Source organism: Podarcis muralis, chromosome 1 (genome assembly GCF_964188315.1).
Source record: "Podarcis muralis chromosome 1, rPodMur119.hap1.1, whole genome shotgun sequence".
Lineage (NCBI taxonomy): Eukaryota > Metazoa > Chordata > Lepidosauria > Squamata > Lacertidae > Podarcis > Podarcis muralis.
Window position 1 is genome coordinate 57,906,817 of NC_135655.1, and position 21,508 is coordinate 57,928,324.

The 21,508-nt window shown below is 40.5% G+C and overlaps 1 protein-coding gene across 9 annotated transcripts in view; it reads left to right on the top strand.

The window, feature by feature from the left end:
* The window catches only part of SHANK2 (SH3 and multiple ankyrin repeat domains 2), a 330,073-nt gene extending 309,735 nt beyond the window's left edge, over positions 1–20,338 (top strand). For 8 of the 9 annotated variants that reach the window (XM_028728438.2, XM_028728444.2, XM_028728450.2 and 5 more), the window contains 3 exons: positions 385–496; positions 3,228–5,643; positions 18,977–20,338. In XM_028728438.2, coding sequence (XP_028584271.2) covers positions 385–496; positions 3,228–5,643; positions 18,977–19,550 — 3,102 coding nt within the window. In that variant the 3' untranslated portion in view covers positions 19,551–20,338. The remainder of the gene's footprint in view (positions 1–384; positions 497–3,227; positions 5,644–18,976) is intronic. The other variant, XM_077929335.1, reaches the window with a different exon arrangement.
* The last annotated feature ends 1,170 nt before the right edge of the window (positions 20,339–21,508 follow it).

A 21,508-nucleotide genomic window follows, 5' to 3' on the forward strand; every position in this document is an offset into this window, starting at 1 on the left:
TCATCTGCCTAGGCCAAATTACATCATTACCAACCACACTATTCACATCTGCCCCAATCACCAGCATGCAATCTGTCCCTCTTGACATGGTCAGGAATAGAGATAGATATAGAGATAAAGATAGAGATAGATAGATAGATGATGATAGATAGATAGATAGATAGATAGATAGATAGATAGATGATAGATGATAGATGATAGATGATAGATGATAGATAGATAGATAGATAGATAGATAGATGATAGAATGGCATGAAAGTGACAATGAAGACATGGAACCATACTGCCCAAGGTATTGTGTAAACCAGGCCTATATGTGAGAATGAAACAGAACTTTAAATTATGGATTCAGGTACAATTATTTTTTCTTTTCTTTTTTTGTAGTCTATGTATGAGAGACAAGGGATTGCTGTGATGCCACCAACAGTCCCTGGGAGTTCCCAAGGCCCGTTTCTGGGTGTACCACGAGGTACCGTGAGAAGACAAAAATCAATAGGTAAAATGAAACTTTCTACAAGCGACGTTTCATTATTTTCAACAATTGCTTATAGTGTTTGTTTCAAATGCATTTGTTCATGGGTTGATTTTGAGTCTTGATCAAATAGCCATTGCGTGAGAACAAACTGGCCCGTTCACATGTCATATTGAACCATAAAATAAGCTGTACTTTAATGTGAGATAGTAGCATGCAAATGCATGTTTGAGAAATGGCAGGTATTTTCCTCCTCCCCCACTGCTCCTGCTGCTGCCGCATTGCCGTGAAACAAGATGTGGTTTTGCTTCTCAAGTTCATGGTTTATTTTTATCCAAACAAACCATGAGCAGAAGCCAAGGTTTGTTATTGGCTTACCACTTTGGGGGAAACAAATTATGAGTCCAGGTTTAGACAACATGACATACCAGACCATGGTTTGTTTCGCGGAAGCACAGCATGAGCAGCAGAAGAGCAAAGCATCTCTGCTTTTTAGAAGCATGCAGCACCACATTCACATTAAACCATAGCTAGTTGTAACTAAGATATCATGTGACATGTGAACCAGGCCAGTCAGTGGCGGAGGAAGCCGCTCGGGCACTCGGAGCGGCAAACATGATGTGCACCTGGGGGCGGGGCGTCACCACATAGCACACATGTGTGGCATCACTACGTACGACGCATGCGCCATACGTAGCGACGCCGCACAAGCGCACTACGTAGCGGTTTGCTGGCGGCAGGGTCCCGGGATCCTCTGCTCGTGGCTGCAGCCGCGAACGGAGGATCCTCTACATGCGGCTGCAGCCACGAGCAGAGGATCCCGGCCAGCAAACCGCTAGGTGCCGCCACCAAACCGCTACATAGCACACATGTGCGCAAGCGCACTACATAGCGGTTTGCCGGCGGCACAGTGTCGGGATCCTCTGCTCGTGGCTGCAGCTGCATGTAGAAGATCCTTTATTCGCAGCTGCGGCAGCGTGATGGCTGCTTGCGCCACCACGGTGGGGCACTGCCTTGTCACCCCTGGAGACGTGGCACCGGGAGCACACCGCCCCCATTGCGACACCGCTGAGGCCAGTGTCTGTCAATAACATTGGCTGAATATTGCAACTGGAATTTGTGCTCTTTGAAATATACAATTTCTTAAGTAATTCATTGTTTTTTAGCTTGTTTATTTCAAATATTTATTTACTGCTTAATATCAGAATTTCTTAGCATACAAAATGCATTTATAAATTAATAAGTAACGAAGTAACCAACAGCAGACAATCCCTATAAAGTATGGTAAAATCCAAACCAAATTTAATACACATTTAAATTTTATGTTTATTGAATCAAAAGCATCTACTTTTGCACATTTGAAAATGTTTTAGCATTCTGATTTCCATGTGTAGAATTTTGTTTATATCACAATGCCAAATTCGTACTACAAAAAGAAGAACAATAATTTTTAAAAAGACTATATTGGTAAAAGTTACTCAGAAGTTAGTTTTAAATGCAATCATTCTTCTTTGCTTTATAATTGTGTTTTATAATCTGTGTATATGTGATAAGATGGTATTTTTGTTCAAAATAATGACAGAAAGCTTTAGTAAAATATATATTAATTGGTCCATTTTGCTGTAGAAGTATTAGGTTGTACAATGAGGAAGTTAAACAGAGTCAACATATGCTTTATGGAAATGTATTTTTCTGCAAAATGATGTTGTTTTAGTCATATTGGAAACTTATTCAAAGGTCTTATTCCCCACAATTTCAATTGCTATTCTTGCTGTAATAGCAATGGCAAGCAGAGACCGAAAAGATACATTTAACACCAAACTTTAATTAGAGCAGGTTGCAATATGGGAGCTAAAGCTGAGAGGCAACGTTTTTCTTGTCCTTTCTTCTCCTTTATGTTTGAAGGGATATTCTGTTCCCTGGTGAAATAATGAAGTTATTCTTTGCAACTCTCTACATAAAAATAGTTACGGGAAATACAGTGAAAGAAATGTATATTATCAACTCTTACAAGGAATAGCAATCAGCCCATAGCTTAGATAGACCCTTTTGCTGATGTTGTTTCATCCTGAACACAAACCAGCAAGCCAGCTATATTAATTATTACTTCAGAGACTGTCTGTGTAAGGAGAGCGTCTCTTTGCTCTGTACCAGGAAGTACCACAAGTAGCTTGTGAAGCCATTGCCTCATGCTGTGACCTGCCCTGGTTAGTGCTTCACATCTAGCTTTCCAGCATGAAATCTAGCACCTCATACAACAGGTAGCAATCTCACTCCAAAGTTACATATGTTTGTTTGGAAGGTTGTTTCACAATGCCTCTCAATCCACTCTCTTTACCCATGTAGAAACATTGTTTTATCATGTTTCATGCATGGCCACCTATTCACAAATGCCAACATGCATACATACATTTATTTATTTTTAAGCTTTCCTTTCCTTTCTTCTTCCAGTCTTTCACAGCTTTTGGCTGATAACTTCCTTTTATGCACAGTTCATTAAAAAAACATTACTTTAGGGGTGCACAATTCTCTGTGCACATATGTAAGAAAATGCTGGAAGATCAGCATAGGGACACCGAGGCAAGCCAAAATGTAAACTGAAGATCTAGTTGCAGACATATTCTAAAACCAAACCATGCATAGTAATATATAATACAGTATTTTCTGTACCTGGTTTACTATGTCTTTGGTGACAATGGATGATAATTAAAATTCAAGAGCAATTTAAAAATTGTAGCTTGTGATTTTTTTAAAGGGATAACAGAGGAAGAACGGCAATTTTTGGCTCCTCCCATGCTAAAATTTACCAGAAGTCTATCCATGCCAGACACCTCTGAAGATATCCCTCCTCCTCCACAGTCTTTACCTCCATCACCACCACCTCCATCTCCTTCTCTTTACAACTCCCCCAAATCTCCAGTGTCTAGAATATATGGGACAATTAAGCCTGCATTTAATCAGAATTCAGGTGCAAAGTTAGCTATTTCAGGTAGATCTGAAAATATGGGAACGGTGATAAGGGACAAAGGGATATATTTCCGGAGAGAGATGGACCGTTATTCTCTAGATTCTGAGGACTTATATAGCAGAAATGCCTCAACTCAGGCAAGCTTCAGAAACAAGAGAGGTCAGATGCCGGAGAACCCATACTCTGAAGTTGGAAAAATAGCAAGCAAAGCAGTGTATGTCCCAGCCAAGCCAGCAAGACGGAAGGGAATGCTAGTGAAACAATCTAATGTTGAGGATAGTCCAGAAAAAACCTGCTCTATTCCAATTCCAACTATCATTGTTAAAGAGCCATCTACCAGCAGTAGTGGGAAAAGCAGTCAAGGAAGCAGCATGGAGATTGACCCACAGTCTTCAGAGCAACCAGGACAGCTCAGACCTGAAGATAACTTGACTGTCAGTAGTCCATTTGCAGCAGCCATTGCAGGGGCAGTGAGGGATAGGGAGAAAAGGTTAGAAGCCAGGCGTAACTCTCCAGCTTTCCTTTCCACAGATTTGGGAGATGAGGATGTTGGGCTATCGCCTCCAATGCCACGTTTGAGACAGTCTAAGTTTAGTGATGAGGGAATGTTTGGTAATGAAGACAACTTTAGGCAACTTGTATCACCATCTCCTATCCCAGCACCTAGAGAGCCTGAAAATATTTTTAATAGCAGTGAATCAAGTAATCAAAGTGATGCAAGGACACCAAACCCTCCAACCCCAACATCCATGGGTTCAGAAAATAATGTGTTGGCAACTCAGAATGCTGGTATGTCCAGTTTGGATAACTATGTTCATCCACTCACAGGGAAATTACTGGATCCAAATTCACCTTTAGCCCTTGCCCTTTCTGCCAGAGATAGAGCCATGAAGGAACAAACCCAGCAAATTCCAGGGAAAGGAGAATCTGGCAAAGCAGACCTTAATAAACCCCTTTATATAGATACAAAGATGAGGTCCAACATCGAAACTACATTTCCAGTGACAGCTACAATTGCTAGGCAAAATACGCGTGGTCCACTAAGACGGCAGGAGACGGAGAACAAATATGAGACAGATACGGGGAAAGAGAGGAGGCCTGAAGAAAAGAAGAACATGCTGATCAATATTGTGGATACCTCACAGCAGAAGTCCGCTGGTTTGCTCATGGTTCATACGGTAGATACAGCACAGTCCAATGAGACCCCTGATGAAAAGGAAGAGGAAAGTGCTGAGATAGATGTGGATACTGAAAAGCCTCCACCAGAGGCGCAGGAAAGTACGGAAACAGCAGAAAGTGGACTAGATGAAGCTGACATGCCTGAGCTACCTGCATCTCCCTGCAAAACTATTGTAGCAGTTGGCTCCGTTGATGATCCAATCATTTTACCGTTCCGTATCCCTCCACCCCCTTTAGCATCTGTTGACCTTGATGAAGATTTCATCTTTACTGAGCCATTACCACCGCCTTTAGAATTTGCTAACAGTTTTGATATCCCTGATGACCATTCTGTCCCAGGCTCTGCACTAACAGACTTGCTCAAACACAGAAAAAATGGAACTCCGCCTGCTTCATTCAATCCTACTCAACCCTCAAATTCAATAGACAGTAAGAAACCAGTGGGTCTTTCAAACTGTTTGCCTGCCTCATTTTTACCACCGCCTGAAAATTTTGATAATGTCACTGACTCTGGGATTGAAGAGGTGGACAGTCGAAGCAGTAGTGACCATCACCTAGAGACAACCAGCACTATCTCAACTGTGTCCAGCATCTCTACCTTATCCTCTGAAGGTGGTGAGAACTTGGATACTTGTACAGTCTATGCAGATGGGCAAACATTTCTGGTGGACAAACCCCCAGTACCTCCTAAGCCAAAAATGAAGCCCATAATCAACAAAAGCAATGCACTTTACAAGGATGCGCTAATTGAAGAAACTGTAGATAGTTTTGTTATTCCTCCACCTGCCCCACCCCCACCTCCTATCAGCGCACAGCCCGGTATGGCTAAAGTTGTACAGCAAAGGACCTCTAAGCTATGGGGTGATGTAACGGAGGTTAAAAGCCCAGTTCTCTCAGGCCCAAAGGCTAATGTCATTAGTGAATTGAACTCAATACTGCAGCAAATGAACAGAGAGAAATCATCAAAGCCAGGGGAAGGATTGGAGTCACCTCCAGGAATAAAAACAGCAAGTCTTAGTACAAGGTAAATGCAACTAAATTATTTTTTAAGTCTATAGTGTCCGTAAAGTTTAAATTGCCTTTGCTTTCATTAACAATGTCTTAAATACCATTTAATCTTATGTTTAAAATGCATGGTATTAATGCTCCAGTATTAATTTTTGACCCTCTTAAAAATCTACAAAATGTGTTAATTCCTATTATCATTTTTCACCTTTGCCCTTCTTTGTTTATGATATTAACACGTATTGAAACATGCTATCTTTTCCTATGCTGCTAGTTAAGAATCAATTTCACCTCTCCTTTCTAGAAACCCTGGTTATGTGTTTTATGGTTTACCCCTAACTTCGCCACATTTAATGAAAAGGTTTCAAAGTGGCTCTAAGTGACAGCTGACTGGTTATAGTTCTGATTTAATTTCAAGTTGATATTGCTTCAGCAGTAGCTATCTTATTTAGAATGTGTTGAGTAGTTTTGTGTGTTTTATTTTGCATGATACATATGTTTAGTTTGCAATGCAGAGGGCCACATGTGGCACTGCATGTATTTGCCAAGGTTTTTCGTCTTCCTGCTGCAATCCATTACAACCTCCAACAAAGCACTCCTGAGAATCCAGTTGGAGGTGGAAGGAAAGAGAGAAATCAGCAGTCCCACATGCAAATGTAGAAGTGCTTTCTGCTCACACCTTTGGATCCTAGCCAGAATCTCTCTATGCTTTTTTAGTAAATGAAATAAAAATCTGTCCTTTATATGATAACAAATATTCCAATGCAACTTTAGAAAAAACCAAAAGTGACACATTTAACCTCAAAAATATTTATTTTATTGCATGGACTTCAGCACATGTAAAAAAGGAGATGCACTAATGGACCGTATTCTGGTTTCATTTTTTAAAATCAAGTTTCCTGCTGGATCATACCAGTTGCTCATTTGGTCTAGCATCTTGTTCTCACACTGTGCACATTCAGTTGCTCCAGTAAAGCGATCAACGTACATTAATTATTTGTTGTTTGAGCTGTTTGGTTTTAATTGTTGAAAGAAGAGTAGTCACAAAGCCTGTCCTTTAGTCTTTTCTAGGGTGGCCAGAGACAAAGGATACAAGGGCTTTTGCACCTCTCTCAATTGTGGAATTTTGTTGTGTGCATCTTATCATGCAGGGGTGAAAGCAGCTGCACTTTAAAAAAAAAAACATTTTCTACACAGCTATTAAAAATGTGAGAGGTCTGTCATCCTCTCCTCTTCATCAGAGCATACAACTGCCATAGTGAATAATACATTACTTTTTAAAAACTTTTTTAAAAAACATGTTCTCCATGGTGGTAGTATATGGTGGCAGGGTCAGCTTTGGCATCCCATCTTCAACCACCCTGCCTTACAGCCAGTACCACTGAAAGATTGCATTTGTCAGACATATTTTTAAAGTCAATATTGTGAAATTTATTGAGCCTTTGGATGGATTTGTTGCACTTGCTATGATAGGTTCTAGGACTTTCAACTGAAGGTGGCGACCCATGGTAGCGGAACAGTAGAGTGATGTAAGAAACCCCAAACTCTGAATGTACCATTTTTTACCTGTTGTTGAGCCTGGCTTTGGCCGGGGAGGGCAAGATACAAAAAAAATCTATATTATTATTATTATTAGTATTATTATTATTATTATTATTATTATTATTATTATTATTACCAGGACCTGTTTCCTAGCAAAGTTTAAGCTTCAGCTACATGGGGACAGGTTTTATGTGGTAGAGCAGGGGTGTCCAACAGGTAGATCACGATCTACTGGTAGATTGCGTGGGGTCTGTGGTAGATCGCAGTCGATCGTGGAACCCTCCCCCCCCCCAAGAAAGCTCAACAACTTTGGTAGATCACTGCTAGTTTTTTTTATAGTAAGAGTAGATCTCAGTCTCTTGAAAGTTGGAGATGCCTGTGGTAGAGAATTGTCATGAGTCCCTCTGCCCATTACCATACATCTTATTGTATAATATAAATGATCCACAGGGATCCTATGTGCACAGACACTCAATTCTTGTGTCAGTTCTCACTCAAACTAGGGATGACATACCAGTGGGGCAGTGATGAAATTTCTATGTGGAGCTTCCATATCATGTTACTTTATGGGTCGAACGGGTGTGTGTGCTGTGCTGCTTCTCCAATATATTAAGCCAAGTGAATATCTAAACCACAAATGGATACCTAAAAATTATACTCCTGTTAGTGAACCTAGCAGTTCTTATTTGTTCTTCCCTTTCATTTAGCAATCTGATTTACCAGTGAATAGGCAAAGGGTTCATAAGGTGTACTCTTTGTAAAGTATTTATTTTATTTATTTCACTCCTGCCTTTTTATAAAACATAACTTTTAGGTGTAGGAAGGACACATTACTGATTTTCCCCTTCCCCTTGAAAATATGCTCCAGAAGATTTGTGGACCTTTCAGAACAGTGTTGTGGCTATGGGAAGAAGTGGGGTGGGATCATACAAAGGGCCTCAGCCATTTCTTCCGGTTCCAGTAGAAATCTTCTCTGGATCTCCGTCCTTTCCATATATGGAAGAAGCCCTTCTGTTCAGGAAAGGCCAAATCGGAACCAAACTTGTAATATCAAAAGTACTGCTAAGTTTCTGTTACTCTATAAATTACAGTGTTCTCCCTGTTCCAGGGGTCTGTTGACACTCAGAGGTGCACATGGAATTCCAAAAAAATGTTGGTTTCCATTAGTTTCAATGGAGGGAGCTAAAACACAACAGGATTTACTCTTTCTATTCTTGGCTTAGGTCACAGAGTGAGGAAAATCCAAAGGCATGGAGAGTCATATCCACAAGAGCTTGCTAAATCATGAAGTTTAAGTAATAATCAAAATGTGGCTAGCTTTCTGCTTGTTGTAGAGATGTGAACAGTATGGTTTTTGTGTCTTCAGTGTGTATTAGCAGTATTTGGAAATTATAATATTGGAAAGCGTATGTAGAATTGGCAGCCAAATTTGCCATGACATTTGTGGCTTTCAGTAAGGAAATGTAGCAATCCTAACAGTATACTGGAGTGTTGATTAACTTTGCAACTTTCAGTTTAGTATGAAGATTCATTTAATTTTAATAAGCAAATTAAGGTAATTTCTTCCTGTGCTGCATACTTATTAAAAATTTGTCCACTCAGCTGGCAGTGGAAGTCCCAATTATAAACCAACTTAAATGTTAAGGTACTTCACAGTAATTGTATCAGTGTGATTCTTTCCTATGGTGCCAGTACACTCACCTTTTAATCAGATTTCCCTAATGGGGTATAACAAATATAACATAGCTAAAACATATGAATTAAACTAGACAGAATTAAGGCAGTTTAAAGAAAAAGGATGCCACTCTATATTGACTATGTCATTGTCAATTTTACAAGCTTATCTTGTAGTATCATTTGGATACAGATTTCCCTGAAAACTGTTTATTTTTCTGCATTGCTATAGTTTGTAGGTTCTAGAAATAAAAATCTGTATACTTCCATATACTGATATTTGAACAATGGAAGGGTTTTTTCCTTATTGACTTTTATGTCATATTTCAAGAAGTAAAAACCAGGACACCCTGAATGTTGTTTCTTCTTTTTTGTTTTTCAAAAACGCCAGGAATCACGATTTATTGTATTGATTTAGGCATGGGCATAGTCAAGGGGGGCAGTAAAGCAACAGAATTACTTAACTAGATGGCCAATCACATCGGTTCTGTACCCCCCCCCCCACAAAAGTCCTGGCTACACCCATACATGTGTGCATTAGAAGGCACCACCAGCTGTAGAACAGTGGTTTTCTGAGAGTGTACAAAGCCTTGAAAATTGCTTTTGGAGAGTGCTCTCACTAATGTACATTCACACAAACACACACCCAGCAATTCACACATTCAGCAATTGCTTCTTGCTCCACGCAAGTGTATAAAGGGCAAAATTAAGAGTGCTCTTCCACACACACACACACACACACACACACACTTGAAAAGATATAACCAGCCTACCTCCATACCAGTCTTAAGAGTTTGGATGTTTCCAAACAAGTTTTCCACCCTTTGGAGGGAAAAAAATATATTTCAACTACTATGCATTTCAAAGACACATTTGTGTGTGTGTGTTGAAATTATGCCATCAAAACCAAGTGCATAGTAAAATTGCCAAAATAAAAGAATTAAGTCCTTAGCTGAATTCAATCTGTAAATGACAAGCATAAAAAATCAGTCCCTGAGCAGATGGGTTAGTTTTTGTTCTTTGTACTCCCATCCTGCTTTAAGCTGTTTATGGGAAGAAATTGGGTGTCCTTGCCACATAATCTTTGTTAAATTAATCTTACAAAAAGCAAATTATAAAGACCTCGCAAAAGCCTGTTGATTATCAGAGAGCAGCTGTTTGAGCTCCTTCTCCCCGGCTTTTATTGTAAACTCTGTACTCCCTACCACCACCACCCATTCATAAATACGCAGGTAAATACATTAGCAAGTAAATAAGCAGGTTAATCTACCTCTGAACCAAATAGTTGTATTAAAACACAATGATCAAGTATCCGCTGAATAATTACTGTATCAATAGAGTAAAGGAGGTAACTGTGAAGAGGGAAAGAAAGGGGCAGGAAGCATCTTGAACAATTTAGGCTGGAACCAGTATCTGTTATCCTGGAGGTTTATTCTAATCCATAATGATGTTACAATAGTTGCAGGGTTGCCAGCCTGAAACTGTTGACTTAATATCTTATTCAGGGAAGATTCTGTTCTTCTGACACTCTTTTGTACGCTAGTGATATTTTTTACTATGTGTCCTCAGTCCTTCCTGAAGCCAGGAGGTATTCAAGTGTTTCATTGCCATGCTTTAATATACTGAGTTGTAAATGTTTCATTGTTGACACAATTTTGCCCCAGACAGGTAAGTGAAAAGTAAATCAAGAAGATTATATGCATTGGCAGATGTTGAATTGGTCACCTTTGAACTTCATAACCTTAGAGTTTCATAAATAACCCAACAATCAGAGAGGTGTTTTTTCAAAAGCTGAACTTTGTTACATCCTTTACTTTCACTTCATCTTGTTAACTGTTTGTCAGCCAATTTTGCAGGTGCTTTTGCTTTGTAACTCTACAGTGTCTCAGTCATTCCATTTTGTCATTTTATTTGCTCTCATGACTGCCGTTAACAGAAGAGGGGCATTCTGAAGTGCCATGAAGTAAGTGACGACCAAAGGGGGTTTATTTGGGGGGTTGTTTCTTTTTTTAATCCATGCATTGGTTCACATTAGTTACTTTTTGTTCGTTTTTCATTCATAGTTTGGATTAGATATTTCTCCTATCCAAAAGTGGTAGCCATTCTTTAAAATTCACCATAGGTCTTCAACATTAGACCCTTTCTTACATAAATTTCACTAGTACTCCTGTTAGGTATCATTCGTCAAGAAATAGGAAAAGGGTCAGGTAACTTTAAGGACATTTTCTATGAGTTCTGGGTGTGGTTTTCCAGGCTAATTAGGCACAGATGGTGGTGTGTATAAAGAGAAGAAGTTGCAGTTTGCAACTGCCTGCAGAAAGAGAACACCCACATGCTTTGTGTTTGTTGTTTGTATAGCCTTAATAAAACTCTTGTTTGAATGTTTTACACCAGTCTTGTGGTTCTGTCATCTGCCGCCAGGGAAAATTTGCCTCCAACAACTCCAACTCTAGAGTTAGTGAAAGTGTGTAGTTAAAAAAAAAAAAATTAAAATATGAGGAATTGAGCCAAAGGATAAAATTCAGCCATGTCTAAGCCTTGTTGAAATCAATGAGACAGTCAAATGCTTAATTTATATTGCATTGTACTTGTAAAGCCTCTTACCTAGTGTCAGTGATGACTGGTGCCCATTGGGAATGATAGGGCAGAAGGCCAGGTGACCAACAGTAGAGAGAGCCAGAGCCAGTGATTGGCAGAGCCATCCCCTAACTGGTTAAAAGTTGGACATCAAACAGATATGAGTGCCTGAGAGCAGAATGAGGTTGATGGGGCAATGCCCGTTAACCCCAATGGACCAACCTCCACTGCCTAGTATAGTGGCATGAACTATTGGCACGAACAATTAAGTTATTGTTCAGGTTGCTGAAAGTTTTCAGTTCAATTTCTGTGAGGGAAAGGGAGAGTGTCAGTTTGGTTGGGAGTAAGAAGTTGCACGGGGGCAGACTTAGGACTGAAAATAGGTCCTGGGTTGTAGAGAAGTTATTGGACAGAAAATTTAGAGACAAGGAATCCGAAGGAAGGCTCTGAGGAGGACAATCTTGAAAGTAAAGTAAGTGGAGAATGAGGTAAGGTGCAAAGATGACAGAACTGTGGCAAAAGTGGTCTCTGAAGAAACTTCACATAGCTTATGTCACTCCTGACATATGCTGTAGAAGGAGAGCTGGGTAGGCTAGTTAATAAAAATGTAGGTAACAAAGTAGCTGTTAGGTCTATAACAGCCTTCATCAAACTGGTGCCTTCCATATGTTTTGGACTACAACTCCCATGAGCCCCAGCCAGCATGGCCAGGTTGGCAAAGACTTATCTAGAATCTAGATACACCAAGAAATTCTGCCAGTTATTGCTTCTGCCTTTAGTGTAGCGTTGTGAACTGGCAACAAGTATCAATAAGCAGTGCAGGTGACTGTATTTCACATATTGAGATTTTCTAGACAGCCATTTCTTCTAGTCTATAATTGTATTGTACATAATGATGATGATGATAGAGAAGCTTTGTTGGCTGAGCTGGTGCAAACTCATGCACTTTCCCAACTGCCAAGGAAACAGTGTTGTCAGAATATTTTCTGAGGCAAGGAGGACCTCTGAAGAAATTGCATAATGCTTAAGGACTGGAAGGTCTATGGGGGAAGAGAGATGAATGTTGTGGCGAATCTGCACATGCAGCAGATTGGCTAAAGCAGTGGGACAAAGTAGGCAGTGCATTAAAAAGCAGAGGTCTGAGGAAACGATGGGTGGGGAAGGGATGGGAGTTTAAGAAAACAAGAGCCAATGAAAACTTCAGATGGGACCTAGGAACAATAGTGGCAAGACAGAAGTCTGAGTGTCACTTCTGGAGGGCTGGAGACTATGCTGGGTTGAAGACTATCAGGTTGTAATGGAACTGCTATTCATTTAAGAGATACATAGATTGGAATTTGTGTTAGTGGTGGCATCTGCTGACTCCACCTCCCCACCTCCCACCAAAGCTGGGGTTGCATGGCTTACCAGGTTACATGTCTGTAGCGTTGGCTTCCAGGTTCCCCTCCCAGAGAAGTGGTCGCAACCGGCTTCCACCAAAATCTCGCCAGAACTCAGAAGCCTGCACTGCAGCTGCTTCTTCTGCGAGATGTTCTGGGTTCCAGGCACTCTTGGAGGAAACTGATTTTCTAGATCCATTTCAGTCAGCATTTAGGCCCAGCTTTGGCACAGAAACTACATTATGATCTCTGTCAGGAAAGAAATGTGTTCCAGTCAATTATCAACTTCTCAGTGGCTTTTGATACCATAAACCATGGTATCCTTCTGGAGTGGTTGTTCGAATTAGGGGTGCGTGGCACCGCTTTGTGGTGGTTCTGGTCTTACTTGGATGGTCATTTCCAGAGGGTGATGCAGGGTTTGCGCTTTGGTCCTGCAGAATCTTCAGTGTAGAGTTCCTTGGGGTTCAATTTTATCCCCTATGCTGTTTAACATCTACATGAAACCCCTGAGTGGAGATACAGAGATTTGGAGTATGTCATCAGCAATATGCTGGTGACACATAGCTCTACTTCTCCTTTGCATCTGCAGGTGAGGCAGTGGATGTGCTGGACTGATGTCTTGCCTCAGTTATGGACTGGATGAGAGCCAATAAACCGAGGCTCAATCCAGATAAGACAGAGGCACTGTTAGTGGATGGTCCCTGGATCGGATGAATGGGATATTTCCTGCTTTTGATGGGGTTACACTCCCTCTGAAAGAGTGGTCTTGGGTGGTCTCAGTGGCGTGGAGTGTCTTCCATCAGCTTCAGCTTGTGGCCCAGCTGCACCCCTATCTGGACAGGGATAGCCTAACGTCTGTTGTCTATGCTCTGGTAACCGCTAGGTTAGATTACTGCAACGCATTATATGTAGGGCTGCCACTAAAGACTGTTTGGAAACTTCAGCAGGTGCAGAATTCGGCATCCAGGTTGCTCGCCAGAGCAAGACAGCTTGAGCTGCAAAATGACAGCCAGGGGACTGATTGCAGAAGTTGGGGGAAGAGACCTTCAACACAAATTCAGGATTTCCTCCCAATGCAAACAGCCGCTTCAAATGTATTATTTTTGTCATGACTCCAGCAGGGAAATAATGATTTAATCTCTCACTCTCCCCACCCACCGACTGCTGCAATCTTGATCATTATAAGCCCCACACCAGGTAGCTATTATTTGAATTATTTAAAATGCATATTAAAATAAAGATGAACATCATGTACAGTTTGGCTCTACATCCTGTGGTCCTTAGTTCACTTGCTAAATAGCAAATTCCATTGAATTCATGAGAACTTTCTTGTGAGTAAACATACAAAGGATCACATTGTACATCTTAAAAAGATGTTTGGGCAACAGTTTGGCATATAAATAACTCTTGTGTCCATGTAGTTCATTTTAGCAGGAAAAAAACCTCCTTGTATATTGAAGCTTTCTGCTAGTTAGGGCTGGGCAATGTCTGGTTTTCAACATCGTGATATATCACCAGCTAAACATCACAATATACTGATATATCACAATGTCTGAAACAAGGATGGAGCTATGTAGAGGCATTGGCTGGCTTCATGGTCTTTCCCATACTGTAATTTTTTCATAGCATGCATGCGCACACACACATATTGTGATTCACGATACATTGCCAGGTCAAAAATTATGAAACTGATATCACTATATGGATTTCAAACTGGTTTTGGGCATGTTGATATATTGCCCAGTCCTGCTGCTAGTAAACGTTTATTTAAAATGTAGTACTATATTTAAATCCTATTAAAATGGCTCAAAATAACTTTAATAGGAATTCATGCCTACAGACTGCTTTTCCTGGGAAAATTCAGTGATGTGACACAGTAATTACATATTGTGAAATAATCTAAGACAACATAATGTGTATTGCAATCAGAGGAATCAAAGGAAGTGAATATTTGCAACAAAATATCACTGTATGCTTATTCCTAATAGAGCCAGCTTTTCATATATATATATATTCCTGACAATATAAAAAGCCATATTAGAAAAGTAAATTTGGTTGGAAAGAATTGTCTCTAGTCTAATAACCGCTTATTGACAATTTACAGAAAAGGGTATAGTCCGAATTTGCTAACGGATACTTTATTTCTCACAGCTATGGATGTGGATGTGTTTGATATTTCTAGAAGAAACTCTTTCCCCGCTTCTGACAATCAATATTTTAAACAGCTCAATTTAGTGTTTTTTTATTTCTGAAAGATTTTTTTTAAACCCCTAACTGCTCTATCTTAAATAAAATGCACAGCTTTGGTCTGGATGCCATTTAATGTAATTTTTTTTTTTATAAATCATTATTTTGGGTAAATTTTCAGGTCCTTTGTGTTTGAATTACAAATCAATAACCTTTGACCAATGTTTCTCTCACTGTGATTGTAAAATAATTATCACAAATTCAAAGAAACTATTTAGACATGCTGGGAATTGTAAGCGCTGGTGATTCGTATTTGACGTTTTTCCTGCAGCACTTCTGTCAAAGAGAGAAGCTACTTTTTAAACTTAACAGATGTTTCCAACTTGGCAGTGGAAAGTGCAGCATTAAATACTTCCAAGTTGTCTTCTTCCTCCCATTCACCTAAATAGCTTCATGGGCAAAGTCTCCTCAGGGTACATTTTAAAGTCTGAGGCATGTTTTTCTTTGTACCAGAGAATATGGTACAAACCAGCCCAGACCCCATTGGCCTGTTTGTTAGCATGCCATCAAAGGCATGTTGTCACTATAGACATGCAGTTTGGTATGTGATAAGGCCAGAAGCAATGCACAGAAAGGAAGAAAGGAGCCTGCATGTGCTGTGCACATTTTGACCCTTCTCCTTAGTCTTTGTATTCTCTGAGATAACAATCTGCTAAGGATATAAAACAAGATGTTAGAGACTGAAGGCCTGTCCACACTTTTGCTTGTCCCATGCCTAGAAAGCACAGTACCCAGAGGTTTTTCTCTTGCCCTGAAAAAACAAACAGTTTACTACTGAATTGGAACACATGGCAATCTGTCGAAAGCCCAATTGCCACTTGTTCCAGTTCAGTATTAAACCATGGGTTTTCCCAGGGGAAAGTGAGGGGGAAATCGGAAGTGTGGACAAGCTCTAAGCATCAACATTCTAGAATCCACAGTAATTTTTAAATTATTTTTTACCCACTGTAATTTACAGTGATTTCTGCAGAAATTGAATACTGACCTTAGAAAATCTTTTCTTTAGTTACAAATAACGTTTTTGCATTCTTGTTAATTCTTTACTGCCATGTTGGGAAGATTCACTGTTTGATTCCCTTTATCCATACAGAGAGCTATTAATACTAGCCCATCCATGCTGCACTTTAAATCGCTCCTTCTGCTCCTCTGTATAGGAACTTGACATTTCTGATGTCCCATACATTAGTTGTACTACTATTACGTAAGTTGTGCCACAAATGAACTTTTGAACTCCCTTTTATGACCACACCAGAGATGGAAGGGGGAAGCATGCAAACCTGGGGCAGGCAAGACTTGTTTCCGTCCATTGACCTGCATAATGCTAAGCCAAACTTTATCTCATTCCAGACAAAGTGTGATCTGTTAGCAAAGAATTATATGGTTTACCACACATGGTTTGTCTGGGGGAGATAAACTGTGACCAAGGCTGGCCCAAGACATTTTGACACCTGAGGTCTCATTATCATTTGGTGTAGAAGTTGACTTTGTTTTTAACTGAAAATAATGTTAGAATACTACTAATCAACTCTGTGTTGATAATTTAAAATGCACAGATAATGGCCCAAATCCCAAGAACTATGCAACTTGCTTTACATATTCAAGAGAGTTTGTGCTTGTGTTTTTTTACCCATTGCATGCCAAACGTATTTTGAAAACGAAGGGGCATTCAGAAATAGTTTGTAATGTGATATGTGTCTCTGCTGTATGAAGGAAAAAGGTAAAAAATCTCACTTGACATACCTGAAGTACCTATTTAGATCCAAGCCTATATTTTTATACTTAAAAGTTATTCACACCAGAATCTTAGAAAGCACCAGAAAGGCACAATTCTCAGTCAAATCCAAAACAGATTAAAGATGGATTGGGAGTTGTGGAAGGAAGGGCAACGGAGCGGATAGAAGCTGAATAAAAGCAAGTATGAGATATTGAAAATGTGCATGTGCTGTGACTTAGAGTGGACACTAACACCTGTTATATCACCTTTGATTAGTCAGGCTTGCATTGCTAAGACTTCCTTGGATCTTTTGCTCCATCTTGATGCCCCAATTACAGTTGTAACTAGAAGTCCTCTTTGCCAAGTTTACTGCAACCTGTTATTTCAGTTTTGTTTTAGTTACCAATTATTTATGCTTCATGACCTCAAGGCTAGTTTCATGTAATTGTCAGAGATCAGAGACCTCCTACCTGAATGATAAACTTTCTTCTTTTGAACGGTGGAGGCTAGCAGTGTTACTAGCTTCAGATTTCCCCAGGTTAAAAAGAGCCTTCAAATGAGCTGGATCTGTAATAGAATCTTGCTTTGACAAATAAAAACAGGGGCTGCTCTTATTTTTAGCCTTTTAAAAAATTAAAATGCATTATTTTGTATATTAATAAAACAGGATGCATCAGAAATGCCAAAAGTAAGGATGAATAAAAATCTATAGTCCATACACATTCATGTACTCTTAGTCCCAGGACTCAGCTAGACTGGTAAAGAAAAAGTGATTTATATGTGTTGTATGTGCGATATAACATAGTGTCACCAGATAGCGATGTGGAGTCCCATTTTTCTCTACTTGTTTTACCTGTTTAAATTTACACCTCTTTAAACTGCAATTCTTCTTTGATGTGTCTAGAGCCAGCCCCGATCATAACATTAAAACAGGCAGGCAGATCTTCAGAGCAATTGATACATAATGTGTGTCTTTCATCCTTTAGTTACCTATTGATAAACCCCTCTTGCTTTCCACCCTGCCTAAGCATAGACCTTAGGGTTACTTGTCAGGAACCAAAGCATGTCAACAAGACCATCTCCAAGCTAAAACTCTCTCAAAACATTTTTTTGAGTGAAGTTTCTGTTCACCAAATTTGATTCACTTGGTGCAAAATGTATTTCCTCTGGATTTTTTGGAGACTTCAGCTCTCTTTGATTTACTATGTGGGTATGCAAATATCTGCCCCACCTCTGGACACTGTCACTTAATATACTGTACATAGGACCAGGGGCGGAGGAAGGGGTGTGTGCTGGGGTGGGTCGCCCCAGGTGTCACCACTAAGGGGGGTGACAAAACGCTGAGCGGCACTCACCATGGGGCCTGCAGCACGCCTGAGCCATGCATCTCATCTCGGAATGACACGGTGGCTTGGGCGCCTGCAGGCTCTGCGCTGCCCCAAACAGTCCACCCGCCTCCTCCCCATCAGCTGTAGGGCGGCTGAGTGGGAGGAGGCAGGCAGATTCCTCAGAGGCCCCACAGAGTGTCCTGCCCTGGTTTGCCCCGCCCAGTGGGCGGCTGGCCCTGCGCCTGGGTGCCACCCCAGTCCACCCCAGGTGCCCAATTGGTTGCTCTGCCAATGTGTAGGACTACCCCTGGTGAGCCAAGTCACTGTACTAAGAGCATTCAGCTAGTTCAAAACACAATGGCCTGCCTCCTGATGGTGAAATTCCCAAGCATCAGAACTGGGTTCTTCTAGGATTCTGGCCTATGCTTAGCAAGACTGGTTTCAGCATATAACTTACCTTGGAAACTGCCTCCTCTTCTGTACCCTGCTGTGATCTCTTAAATGTAATTTCCTTAGTGCATCATCTGTGCAACAAATTAGAACAATGACACAGAGAAGCATCCTTGGTTGTTTTGTCCAGTTTTGGAACTCTCTTGTGAGATTCACCAAACTTAAACGTCTTCTGCCATAATGCTCTTTGGGGCAATGATTCAGTGGCTAGAGTTAATTTTTAGCAGCATATTTGACATTGTCTTTGACTTTTAAAATATTTGTAAAGCTTGCTCATAGTTTTCTGCCACTATTGTTTTCACAAAGTCGTATGGCATCTCTTTGGCATTTATATATATCGTTAATACGTAATCGTGTCATAAGTTAGCAATGAGCTGATTTGTATTTTTAATGTGTGGAGAGTCTGAATATTTCCTGTTCATTTTTATTTGTTTATTTCAGGGGCACAGAAGTCATGAGCACTGTCTCAGGTACTCGAAGTTCAACCATCACTTTTACTGTCCGGCCTGGGACTAGCCAGCCAATCACACTGCAGAGCAGATCCCCAGACTATGATAGTAGGACACCAGGAGCAAGACATGCTCCAAGCCCAGTGGTTTCACCAACAGAAATAAGTAAGGACATCATGCCAGCTCCTCTGACTGCTGCTGCTCCAGTTGCATCTCCTTCTCCAACACTTTCTGATGTTTTTAGCCTACCCAGCCAGCCTCCTTCGGGGGACCTCTTTGCTTTGAACACAGGGCGCAGCAGGTCTCCTTCTCCCTCAATCTTGCAACAGCCAATATCAAATAAGCCTTTTACAACTAAGCCTGTCCACCTGTGGACCAAGCCAGATGTGGCAGATTGGTTGGAGAGTTTAAACTTAGGTGAACATAAAGAGACCTTTATGGATAATGAAATAGATGGCACTCACTTACCAAACCTTCAGAAGGAAGACTTGATAGACCTTGGAGTGACTAGAGTTGGTCACAGAATGAACATAGAAAGAGCCTTGAAACAGCTACTGGACAGATAAGAATGGCTGCGCTTGCCTCACATACCTTTGTTATAAATAGAGATGGGCTGGTACTGAAACACCCCAAATGCCTTGGCTCCCCAAGAGTACCACTAAATTGAAGCATCGGTTGGTTGCTATAGTTTTTGATATGCAAGAGTGTAGATTGTAAGTTTGGTGCCCGGGAGCCGCCCCAACCAAGTAAATGTACGTTATTAAAGGGACTATATATTTCAAAGAGGAAGGAAGGAAGGAAGGGGAGAGAATAAGGAAAGGGGGGAAATGCTAATTTTTTAAAATATATGTGTGTGTGTGTGTAAGCTCTGGTCTTACTGAAATTATTTCTAAAATTATTACAGTATTTTTATTTATGGGGCATGGGAATAACATTCATCCTTTGGTATTCATGAATTGTTTTCCTGCCCTTCAGAAATGCCCTTCTGCCTGAACAATACTGTGCCAGTTTATTTTTGGTTTGAAACATATTGGTGTTTCTCCTTTCACAATAAAGTATTATGTCCAGCTCTTTTTGCAATTTCTGCTCTCCCCACCCCCAGTCATTCCACATGCCCATTGCACTCAGTTCCATGGCTCCTCCTATTTTGATTCTCACTTCTGCCAATTAGACACCATACTAACATTCACATTTTTTCATAGTACATTTACTGGTTTTAATTAAAAATCAATACATTCGTGGGGTTGTAGAAGCAGAGATTTCAAAAAACAAACAAACAACTTTCTGACATCCTTTTGGCTTGTTTATTACATTCCTTGGTTTATCTCTAATGAATTTAGTTCTTGTCATCCTTTGTAATAGCTTTCATTAATTTTTGCCCTCCCACACAGTTAGATTCAGATCTGAATGAGCTGTTCATGCAAAGAAAAGTACTTTTATGCACCGATTGCTTTTGCTGTGTCAAAGTGATCACGTGTGGCGAGGGACTCAATTACTGCTATGATCCAAAGTATAAATAAAAGAACAATATATATTGTTTCTACAGTTCTGCATGTGAATGCACAAACCTTTGCACAAGCTATGTTCACAACTGTGCATAGGGTAGGATTTTCCATCTCAAAAGATCATCTTTCTGCTCTTGCTGAATCCACGTGGCACAAAGCCTGTTTTTACATGCAGAAGTGTATCTTTATGTGTTGGCATTAGTCTATGGCACCAGGAAGAGGAAAATCTAAAAGCGATTGCCTGCAGAAACTGAAACTATAAGCAAGATGCATGTTGTTTTTTTCAGAAACCTGGTGGGCACCTATTATAGATGCAAGGAACAATTTCTAAAAATTCAAGTTAGCTTCAGTTCAGAGGCGCCAGGTTGCCCACCAGATTGAGGGGTCCTGGCATGCTTTGTACACGTGTGATGTCTTGCGTGGCACACACACGTCGTATCACAGGCAATGCGCACTACGACATCACAACACCTGGAGGAGGCCGAGTGCTGTGGAGGAGCCAGCCACTGATACTGCAGCATGCGACCCACTCAACATTGAGAGGGCCCGACCCCATTCCAACAAATATTCAGGGTGCCAAAGACACGTCAGCCACCTAAAGTTGGCACACCGTCAGTTTGACTTTGGCTTCAGTTTGACTGAAAATCAAAAATCCCAAAGTTCACTTCTGCATTGCTGCATGAACTAGAGCAGCATTGCAGGAGAATACATTTGTTCTCACAACTTGGGTTGAGTTTATTTGACACTGAGTTGAAAACCAATGAATTGGTTGGAATGCATACTTAGAATGATAGTCTTTATTGTGGGATGTATATTTAGAGATTTCGTAACCTATGGAGATTAGCAGTATTCTCCCACCTTATTCTCTCTCCCACCGTAAGTAATACACATTATGAATTTTGTGGTTCCCGCCTTCCTGAAGACTTCAGCCTATAACAGAAGGTTAAATCATATGTGGTTACTCAGTCATCAAACTACTTAACTTTCAGAAGGCCTCATATTTTTGGAAGGCATCTAAA